Below are 11,752 nucleotides of genomic sequence, written 5' to 3' on the forward strand. Positions count from 1 at the left end.
TCTTTAATACATTTTCTAAGTAAAGAAATACCACTTATCTGCCATTTTCTGCAGGCAATCTTTTCACACTATATTAGCCAAATTTCTAAGCTTTCAATTGAACAAAGAATAATAACGCGATCTCTCCAAAAATTAAAAAATAAATACTCGTTCAAAACCGTTATTATCTTTTGCTTAATAAAATGATTAAAAAAAATTAACTCTTAAATCCATTATTACCTTCTGTATGCGGATCCATCACTACTTTTTAAGAATACAATGCAGAAATTAAAATATTAACTTAAAACCGTCACGATCTTTCTAGAGAGGGAAAATTTATTTAAAAGCAGCGTTAGAATATTCTGTTTCCGGTCAACAGTGAGCGTTCGCTGCGCAAGTTAGGAAAGTGAGGGCATAGATGTAATACTTCTATATTGGCAGTAAGCAAACATTTCAATGTGTAAGCATTCCGAAATCAAAGCGAGACAGTCTAGTACCGTTTTTGTCAAAGTATTGGCTGGCTTCCAAAACGTATCAATACAATGTTTGGAAACTGCGGTATTCAAACTGTTCGTATAAGCAGAGTTGCGACACATTGCAACCATATACATTGCATATTTTAAATATTCAATATACCAATGAACAATTTTTATGAATTTTCCATTTTTAAAACACCAATGGTAACCAATAACAAACGAAGCATCAACTTTGTTTCTGATGCTCTGATAGGGCCAGCGATGCGTTTCGATAAATTTTCGGATGCGTTTTGGAAAAGTATACATCGTCAACATTTTGTAGTTCGGCGTTATTGAACGTTTTACTTTGTACGTATGCAAAGCAATTGACGTTTTGGAAGTCAGCCATAGTGTACTAGAGAGCCGTTTTTGCATGGTTTATATATTAGAGGTTGCGCAATGCGCAGGTCCGTTATTCTTTTCTCGCAAAATTGGGCGACAACCACAGCGAAAACAACAAGCATCCTATTGTCTCTGCCAGCACCTAACTGTTTTTATACATGCACGTTAGGGCGGGTCGAAAATCAAATTTTTCTCAAATCCCTTGGTAATAGTGAAAATATATTGTCTCATGAAGTCAACAACAAGCCTGCAAAATATTAGTCTTTCATTTTAATTGTAAGAGCCCGCGCATCGACCGCCAAGTGACCCACAGCACGCTAGTCGAATAAGACCAATTCTTGTTAAAAATTCTGGGTTTAGCCAAAAATTTTGGTGCATATTATTAGATAATGAATCCTTTAACGCAAAAGATAAAGTCAAGTATCATTTCGCGCAGCCCTTTATCTTATCGTTAATCTCAAACTCATCTATTTTCAAGAAAATTTTAATTGTTCTCTTGATAATTGCACTGGTCTATAGTCAAAAGATGTAAAGAACAACATTAATATAGCTGGCGTACATTTAGATCGCTAGTTCCAAATATTCTAATCCTTTTATAATATTAGCTATAGTTTGCGAACTTTTGCAAAGTTAGGAACAATTTCGGTAACTCTAATAGAATAGCCACTATTTTCCATCATCGCGGAAAAATTTTGTTTATGCAAATTAGTATGGAAACACTGAACAGGCACAACTTCTAGACACACTAATTGGTTTACTTATGTTTATGCATACAATATAAAAATTGCAAATATAAGAAAATGATAAAAAATTTTGTTCAAGATTTTTTTTATTTTAAAATAATTTGTTTATAATCTGAACTATTTTAGTCATATTATTATCAAAAATCAGTAACATTAAGTCTCGCCTTCAATTTGTTAATTATTACGCACCGATCGAGTAACATTTACCAAAGTTATATCGAAAAACTTAAGTGGATTTCCAGTTTTTTTCTAAAAAAATTTCTCTTCAATTGTATAAATAACCTTTAAATAAAAGAACCGGATTACAGAAAACTGTGCCAGCGAGTGACTTTTTTCGTTCAAGCTGAATGCAAAGCAATATCGTCCAATTGGAGAGTCCTCAAAAGGATTTCCCAGGATATGTTAAAGACTATTGCATTTACCTACAGACACTTTTTCACATAATGGAATTAACTAAAATATTTATGTATATCTAAACACTTATTGCACGTCCCCTACTTTCATATAACGGCAAATTTAGAAACCGCGAAAAATGTGCTTCTGCGGCGACTAATGAAACCATTCCGCACCAGTTTTCAAGACTGCAAAAATGGACTTAAAATATGAGTTTCTCACCCTAATTGTAATGTATGTAAATACTTATATATTTGAAACTACTATTAACTTGTCGAACGATTCCTAATCTTTGACAATACATTCATTCACCACGATTTTGAAAACTCGGCGTGACCAAGTCCATGGTCATTTTAATATTATATAAACATCCGAAAACATTAAAAGGTTTGAAATAAATCTCGTCTCACTTTTTTGTATTTTTCACTTGGTTGCTGAAGTAATGAAGAATTGAAAATTCATAAGGGAAAATTATAGTTTTTGTAAGTTTTATCTTAATATCTTAAAAACGTGTAGACTTATTGAAAAATGATAAATGAACGTGAGGTACTAAATTTAATAGCCCTTAATTTGATATATCGTCCTGTTTATAACAATAGCGCATTCCATAGATATTACAAGCCAAAGTTTCATTTTCAAATTTCATACACTTTGATGCAATTGCGCGGGCTAAAGATAAGTTTTAAATTAATCTTACAATGCGGTCAAATGGCTTTTATTTTCCCCCATACAAAATCGACCCAGCCTAATGCACGTGTTTGCAAATTGATGACGATGTGATTTTGTATGGAAAAGCATTTATGCCCATATATTTGAATAAAATAAACATACTTAGAAGATGTCAACCAATACTTCCCATACACCAAACGAAAGGAAAACACCTGAATTTTTGATTAAAGAAAACAAAAACAAATTCATTCCAGCTGTTTTCGATCATTTTGGTATAAAAAAAAATGAGCAAATTCGTTCAACAATTTTTTGCCTTTAAATGCTCGATATTTGTTGAATTTGTGTAAAATTTTTACACGATAATATTTCTACTGCTCCAAAGAACCTATATCCCGAAAATGAAAGTTATATCTGCCAACCATAGAGCACTTTAAAAGCTTAAAATTGACCCCAAAATAAGCCAATATTTACCGTTGCTTCTACGACAGACACCGAATCGGTTACATTACATTACATTAATTTACATTAATTAACACTTTTGTTTGAGATCGCTTCACTAGTTCTCGTGCAATAAGCGTTTTCGTGAAGCTCTAAAAATTACAACTACAACATTAGAGCATAGCTTCCATATCGAAACGTAAGACGTATTCTACGTCAAAAATATTATTTAAAGGACTATGTTCTCTTCGAAGTACGTCAAAGGTCAAGTAGAAGTGGGAACTTGTATGACTGCCAATTGATAGCTCGGTTATATAGCTTAATAAATAATATATTTAAAGACATTTTTATCAAAGTTGATAAATATATCATTTGACCAGTTTTGTTACACGAATCCTCCACAATTTGTCATTTTGTTTGCCAGATATACGTTCCGGTGCACTTACACAAGATTCGCATTCGCAAAAGCTCCGCATTGATTAGTGCGAATGCGAAAGCGAATGCGAATGTTAAAATTAATGCGAAAGCTCCGCGGTTGCGAATGCGAATGCGAATATGCGCAACAACCCTGATACATACATACGAGCACGAATTAATTTCATTTAAAGAAATGGCGTGTCGTCCATTTCGCGAATATAGTTCATATTTTTAGGCGCAATATTTAACTACTTCCGGCAAGGCGACATTTACCTCTCGTGTCAATTGTATGGTCTTTGATATTATGCCTACCGACAGGGTTGATGTCTAGACTTTTTTATAAGATCTTTGCAAAGCAAAGGTATTATAGCTATAATAGGTGTCTGGACATACAACATTGTACGTTGATAAAGTTGATGTTGTGTAAAAGTTTCATAGCAAGTATCGGACTAGAGCACAGAATGTATTAATTTTTGCTTTGAGAGTATATGTAAATTCAAAACTTTAAAGCCGTTTCACCCCTGAGTCTCACTTTTTTGAGTTATGACACTATTGAAGTAAATGAGCGATACGTATCTACATCACATTATTGCGAATAAAAAAAAAACTCAACAATTCAAAATGAACTCATTGGTTAAAATTTTACCTTCAAAAACAATGTAAAAACGATTTTTCCATTCTTCTGGTCCTAGACGATATAACACGCGAAACGAGTCTTCAAATACAGTGACGCGGCGTACACTAACGGTGTTTTCTTCACGACGAACACCTTCATCAATCCTCTCGAGCTCAGTCTGGAAATACTTTCTTTTCACATCAAAATCGAGAATTCGTGTATGATCCACCAAAACAGCAAACGGCCCATCCGACAAATGAATCGGAGATTGCCTTAGAATCTGATTAAGTACAGTTCGATGTTTTTCAGCAAAAAGCAAAAAGTTTTCCTTGTCTAAACGCTGTTGGACTTCTAGTGGATTTGCGCGGAAGACAGATTTTCGTAAATTTTCCGAAGATTCTGACGCTGCCGTTTCATTCACGTCTAAAAAGAAATTAATTACATAAATATTTAATAAGGTCGTGAAATCATTATTATGCGTAAGTATTTTTGTCAATATTTTACAACCAGAAATATCCGTTTATCTATGTATGTATGTTCTAGGAATGTGAATCCCGGGATCCCGGCCTTTTTAAAGTCCCAAAAATCCCGGGATTCTTAGCAAATAATCCTGGTATTTTCGGGATTTGTAATTTGCACTGATGGCAATAATAGAAACTCCTTTTCTTGAACAGTATTGGCTATATTTCTCTTTTTATTTAATAATTAATATTTTTATTCAACAATTTTTATTGAGCTTAAGGCCGTTTTTAATGAAAACTTATTGCGGAAAAGCAACAATAATTTGAAAAAATGGTAGAAGTGATAGCTATTTCAGAAATCAGCACATTTCCTCACCAGACTTCTTTCAGTAGGATTCGAACCGACGATCCCACTGACTCAGCCAGTTGCCTACGCACTGTGCTAAGTTCGCCTTGTAAATTATCGTTGCTTTTTTCCCACTTTTTCATTTGTTAAGCCAACTACAATCAAGCGCAGATATTCCAGTGCTATTTAAACTTGATCATGTGGCTGTTGGTTTTGTTGGTGTTTTAATCATTCAATTTGATGCAGTTGTATGGAAGATATTGCGCTTTATTGATCGGATACCGCGGCGTGCTTAAAAAAAACAATACTTCGATATATTGCAAATTTTCGCTTTCGCGGCTTTTTTTAAATCAATACTTTGATATATAGTGAAAATATGCACTAAAAAAACGTGCGTTTTCAATGTTTCCGTTTTCAGTTTGTATTTCGACATTTTTTGGTATGTGTGGCAGCACCAAATCGCTCTACAAAGGAAGAAGCGAGGTTGAATTTGACTTTTTTTGCAACTTTAACTACTAATTGCTTAAAAACTATAAGCCCGGAGGGAGTCACCTTCAGATTTAAAATCATCACCCTTTTTTTAAAGCCTGGTCCATTATTGGAAAATTTTCCCAAATATATTTTCATAGTCGATGTTCAGAGGAGGATGGTTCCGTGCGCAGAAGTGGAAAACTTTTGACTGCCATTCACCTGGGAGTGGCCAGAAGCGATTCTTGTGCGTACGGTTCAAATCGCAGCTCACAACGTCCGGATATTTATATCCACGTATCCTCTGGGTAGCAACCAAACACCCGTTTGGGAGCGAGCTAAAGTGAGAAGGCGTAAAACTTCGCGTGCGCTGGGTTTGGGTCCCGCCACGTTAAAACCCCGCCCAATGAAAAATTCCAACAAGCCTCGGATGAGACCCCCTTTTTCTGATGACGACCACGGCAAACGTATAAAGGACTATGATTTAAGGGTATGCACCTGGAATATCCGGACCCTTAATGGGGAAGGTGCCTCTGCCCGGCTGGTTGATGTCCTCGGGAAGACAAAGGCTGACATCACCGCCATCCAAGAAATGCGATGGACGGGGCAAGGTAAAGTAAGCGTGAAGCCTTGCGACGTCTACTACAGTTGCCACGTAAAGGAGCGCAAATTCGGTGTTGGATTCGTGGTAGGAGAGAGACTCCGTCGCCGAGTACTGGCGTTCACCCCGGTGGACGAACGTCTAGCCACAATCCGCATCAAAGCTAGATTCTTCAACATCTCGCTCATCTGCGCCCATGCCCCGACGGAAGAGAAGGATGAGGCGTCCAAGGATCTCTTCTATGAGCGCTTGGAACGTACATATGAGCGCTGCCCCCGACACGATGTCAAAATCGTGCTTGGCGATTTTAATGCCAAGGTGGGCAAGGAAGGGATCTTTGGCGCCACTGTCGGAAAATTCAGCCTCCACGACGAAACGTCCGATAACGGACTGAGGCTGATCGACTTCGCCGGGGCCCGAAATATGGTAATATGTAGTACTAGGTTCCAGCATAAGAACATCCACCAAGCTACATGGCTGTCTCCAGATCGAAAAACGAGAAACCAAATCGATCATGTTGTGATAGACGGAAGGCATGCTTCAAGCGTTTTGGACGTACGTACACTCCGAGGGCCAAACATCGACTCGGACCACTATCTTGTTGTAGCCAAGATACGCACCCGCCTCTGTGCAGCAAAAAATGTGCGCCCAACAATGCAAGGAAAGCTTAACGTCGAAAAGCTGCAATCACAACAGACGGCCAATTTATTCGCCACTCGACTCACACACCTGCTCTCTGAGAGCACTCTTCAACAATCCGACGTACGCGAGCAGTGGAACCACATTTCCCGATCATTAAGTACCGCCGCCGAAGAAGTAGTTGGATTTCAGCGAGCCCGAAAGAACAACTGGTACGATGAGGAATGTCAAGAAGCCGCAGAGAAAAAAGATGCCGCCTACAGGGCCACGCTGCGATCGGGCGCAACGCGAGCCATGTGGGACCGTTATAGGGAACTGAAGAAGGAAGCGAGACGTATTTGCCGCAATAAGAAGAGAGAGGCCGAAATACGTGAGTGCGAAGAGCTTGAGATGCTGGCCGACAGGAAGAACGCCCGAAAATTCTACCAGAGGGTTAGGCGACTTACGGAAGGTTTCAAGACCGGGGCGAACTCCTGTAAGAACAACAATGGCGACCTAGTGACCGATGTCCAGAATATACTTAAATTGTGGAGGGAACACTTTTATAACCTACTGAATGGTAGCAGCGCTGAAAGTAGTGAGGAAGACGAACCCGAGTCCCCAGTCGATGATGATGGAGTAGCTGTCCCACCGCCTGACTATGACGAGGTACGAATAGCGATTACGCGGCTGAAAAACAACAAAGCTGCTGGAGCTGACGGCCTGCCAGCCGAGCTATTCAAGTACGGCGGCGAGGAGCTGATGAGGTGCATGCATCAGCTCGTATGCAGAATATGGTCAGATGAACGCATGCCCGACGACTGGAATTTAAGTGTGCTCTGCCCAATCCACAAGAAAGGCGACCCCGCCATACGCGCCAACTACCGCGGAATTAGCCTTCTAAGCATAGGTTACAAGGTCTTATCGAGCGTATTGTGCGAAAGACTGAAGCCCACCGTCAACGAGCTGATTGGACCTTATCAGTGTGGCTTTAGGCCTGGAAAATCCACCATAGATCAGGTATTCACAATACGCCAAATCTTGGAAAAGACCCGCGAGAATAGGATCGACACACACCATCTATTTGTCGATTTCAAAGCCGCTTTCGACAGCACGAAGAGAAGTTGCCTTTATGCCGCGATGTCTGAATTTGGTATCCCCGCGAAACTAATACGGCTGTGTAAAATGACGTTGAGCAATACCACCAGCTCCGTCAGAATAGGGAAGGACCTCTCCGAGCCGTTTGATACCAAACGAGGTTTCAGACAAGGGGACTCCCTTTCGTGTGATTTCTTTAATCTTATGTTGGAGAAGATAATAAGAGCCGCAGAACTGAACCGCTCAGGCACAATACTTTATAAGAGCGTACAATTGCTGGCGTATGCCGACGACATCGATATTATCGGTAAAAACAAGGGCTACGTCTGTTCTGCCTTCTCGGGATTGGATAGAGAAGCAAAGCGAATGGGTCTGGTGGTGAACGAGGACAAAACGAAGTATCTCCTGTCATCACACAAACAGTCAGAGCATACGCGTCTTGGCACCCACGTCACTGTTGACAGTTACAAGTTTGAAAAAGTAGACGACTTCGTTTATTTGGGAACCAGCATTAACACCAATAATAATGTCAGCCTTGAAATCCAACGGAGAATCACTCTTGCCAACAAGTGCTACTTTGGGCTGAGTAGGCAATTGAGAAGTAAAGTCCTCTCTCGTCGTACAAAGATCACACTCTATAAGTCACTCATCATGCCTGTGCTGGTGTATGGCGCGGAAGCATGGACAATGAAAGCATCTGATGAGGCGGCTCTTGGAGTTTTCGAGAGAAAGATTCTGCGAAAGATTTACGGACCTTTACGCGTTGGTGATGGCGAATATCGCAGACGATTTAACGATGAGCTGTATGAGCTTTACAACGATATAGACATAGTGCAGCGAATTAAAATTCAGCGGCTCCGCTGGCTTGGCCATGTCGTTCGGATGGACAGAAACGCTCCTGCTCTGAAAATATTCAACGCGGGCCGCGATGCTGGTAACAGAGGAAGAGGAAGGCCTCCTCTGCGTTGGAAAGACCAGGTGGAGAAGGACTTGGCTTCACTTGGCATTTTCAATTGGCGTCAGTTAGCACAGAAGAGAAATGACTGGCGTGCTGTTTTGGACTCGGCCAAAATCGCTTAGGCGGTTACAGAGCCAATTAAGAAGAAGAAGAAGTCGATGTTCAGACACGGAAACATTTGTTGCGGCAACTCGAAGCTTGTAGGGGAGAGCGACGAGGAAAGGGAACGGGTACCAAGTTGCTCGTACTCGGGCAACACGCTTTGTTCTCTCCTTCGTTCACAGCTGACAACAACAATTGCATACAAAAGAGTTGCTGCGTGTGAATGCAAAGGGCAACACCAAAAGAGAAATCGCCGATAATAAGCAACTCGAGTTTCCGTGTCTGAACGCAGACATAGCAAGCGTCGCCAAAGCAAAGTAACGGGTCGCAAAATTTACAAGGGTTGAATGGAGAATGGTTGAGGAGCAGTGTATAACCAGGTTTCAAAATGATAATTTACCGGAACACAACGTGGATCAAACAATCGGCACTTCTGTTTGCAGTGATTTTGATCAAAAATCTAAGTAAGCTCACAAACGTTTTCTAGCGTCTGACATAGTCGAGTGTAATCTATATTCAAGAAGATTTATTGGAGAGCCATAGAGATCCGCCCGCGTGTTGGAAAGAGTGGGTAAAATAAGAATAAGCTTCAACAGCAGTTCAGTAGTTTGTATGCAATGTTTTCGATTGAAAACATTTTTACTAAAAAGAGTCACTATGAGTAAGAACATAAGATTAAAAATCATAAGATTTTTATCGGTTTTGGTATAAGGGATCTTTAACGGAATAATGTAAAAGTGTCAAGTATCGATCGATACTTGAAAGTATCGACAATTTACATCACTATCCAAGTTAGCGAAACAGTTGTTTAGAACTCCTATTAAGTCGTAATGAAATGTACCGCAAATTTCCCGTGTAACGTAGCCTTTCCAAAAGGATATATTATATATCGCATAAATAAGATCCAACCAATTATACACTTTCAGAGCCCTTTGCAGCTGCACCATCGGTCCCCGGCGACTTTAACGGTTTGAAAGAATTTATCGCCACATGGATCGTACAGAAGATCGGAGAACTACAGGACCTGAAGTACAAAATATCGCAAAGAAGTACATTTGACTGTACTTCGAAGTACGAAGTACAAGAGCGAAGAAAGAAGTACTGTACTTCCGAAAGAAGTACGGTTGGTCGCATTACGTATAAGTGAAATGCAATACGTATGAGGTGGCACTGAAAAAAATTAATTTTGGTTACCCCGTTACAATTGTTACCTAAACCATAAATTTAAATGAATAACACAGTGCAACACTCAAAAAGTGATGGGAATGAGACCAATTGCATTCAGTAAGAGGTCAAAATATGAATAAATACTAAAGGTCTGCATCGGAATTAGGGTTGCTTCACTGTAAAGTTTTCTTCAAATATGTAACTACTCATACTCTAACAAAAAGGGTATGGAAGGAAGAGAAGTAAAGATATTGAGAGCTGTATACATAAAAAAGGTACTCAAACAAATTATGTTCCGAAAAAACAGGAACATAAATCAGCAGTACCATGCTGTTAAACTTCCACAGAAAAGATGTTCCTTCACAAGTATTTTTTGATTATTTTTAGAAGTTTTCGTTTAATGCTACATAATGTTAATGTAAGAGTTGACATGGAGAAACAATGTAGGGCGCTCCGAATATTTAACCAACAACATATTTTTATAAAGAAAGTAGACTCATTTTATACAAAGAACCAATTTTTAATTTTACAATACGATATTTTCATTTCCCAATACCAGGCGTTCATACATATGAACCCTGCCAGCATTTTCTATTGTGGAAGTTACTAATTCGACACGACATTTCTGTGAAAGTCATCGCCGATGATATCGCTACTTTTTCGAATTCTTATCCGCTCTCGGGAAGAAATGTACCACCAAAACGTCACGTCTTTATGAAACGAAAGCGATACAGCAATTAGGAACTATTTCGATAGGAATAATAGTAACTTGTGCGATAAAGATTCTTGGGTTGGTTAAATTTTGGATAAAACGTAGTGGAAAATTTGGGATACCTTTGAGCTTGCAACCACAGCCGCAGAGTTATGCCATTTTCATCCTGCTTTCCGCTCAGATTTCTAGATCAAACACACCCATGTTTTATGGAATTCTAACCACATAAACCTTTTAAAAAGCAGTTCCAAAACTTCATGGTAAAAAGGCAACAAATAACGCCTCAGCTAAAATTAAAAAATATTATTATTTATTATTCGAATATGATCATGGTGAAACTATAAATAATAATAATAACAATATTATTGGTATAATTTCCCCATGGAATATGATTTCTTGCACCTTAATTCAAAAATCAAAAGAAACTGAGAAAACAAAATTATGTATAATTTTACTTGAATGAACTTCCAACATTTGCTTTGTTAATTTTCAAAACTTCAAAGAGTAAAAATCGTCCGGCCATCTTTAAGAAGATAGAAAAGCTTTGATAACTTCCAGTAGTGACGAAGAAGTAACATCGTGGCGGGGGCGATAAAATTCTCTCCCATTTGCTGGCAGGGAAGTACCGAGCATTCAATACGCTTACATTTGTTTGTAGCAAGGCATATTCAACAAGGTAGAAGTGACAATTCAGTCGAGCTCTCTCATACCTGACTGTAATGTCAAACAAGTAAGAAAGTCTAAGTTCGGGCGGAGCCGAACATTAAATACCCGGCGCAATTATTAAATATATGTTTTCCACCTTTCCGAAAGCTATCGCTACACGATAAGCAGGGGTGTATAAATTTTAAGTAAATTAGCGTCCTTAAATTTCGAAATATTGCAGTTTCAAGCATTTCTGAAATATACCGTTATATGAAAAGCGGTCGTAATTTTAGTCCGATTTCAATAATTTTCAACGCTTTGCTTTTATGTGGCAAGCACAATAACCATACCGAGTTTGGTTCAAATTGCTAGAACGGTTAGCGAGATACATATATGTGATCATAAGTGGGCGGTGCCACGCCCATTTTCCAAAATTGTATCATAAGCGTATTTCTTGGTAAAAA

The 11,752-nt window shown here is 38.9% G+C and overlaps 1 protein-coding gene across 2 annotated transcripts in view; it reads right to left on the bottom strand.

Moving 5' to 3' along the window:
- The window catches only part of HUWE1 (HECT, UBA and WWE domain containing E3 ubiquitin protein ligase 1), a 110,106-nt gene that overhangs the window by 26,133 nt on the left and 72,221 nt on the right, over positions 1 to 11,752 (bottom strand). For both annotated transcript variants that reach the window (XM_017615251.1, XM_017615252.1), the window contains one exon: positions 4,143 to 4,535. In XM_017615251.1, the coding sequence (XP_017470740.1) occupies positions 4,143 to 4,535 (393 nt within the window). The remainder of the gene's footprint in view (positions 1 to 4,142; positions 4,536 to 11,752) is intronic.

Source organism: Rhagoletis zephyria, unplaced genomic scaffold (assembly GCF_001687245.7).
Source record: "Rhagoletis zephyria isolate East Lansing unplaced genomic scaffold, Rhagoletis_zephyria_1.1 Rzeph_scaffold_00985, whole genome shotgun sequence".
Taxonomy (NCBI): domain Eukaryota; kingdom Metazoa; phylum Arthropoda; class Insecta; order Diptera; family Tephritidae; genus Rhagoletis; species Rhagoletis zephyria.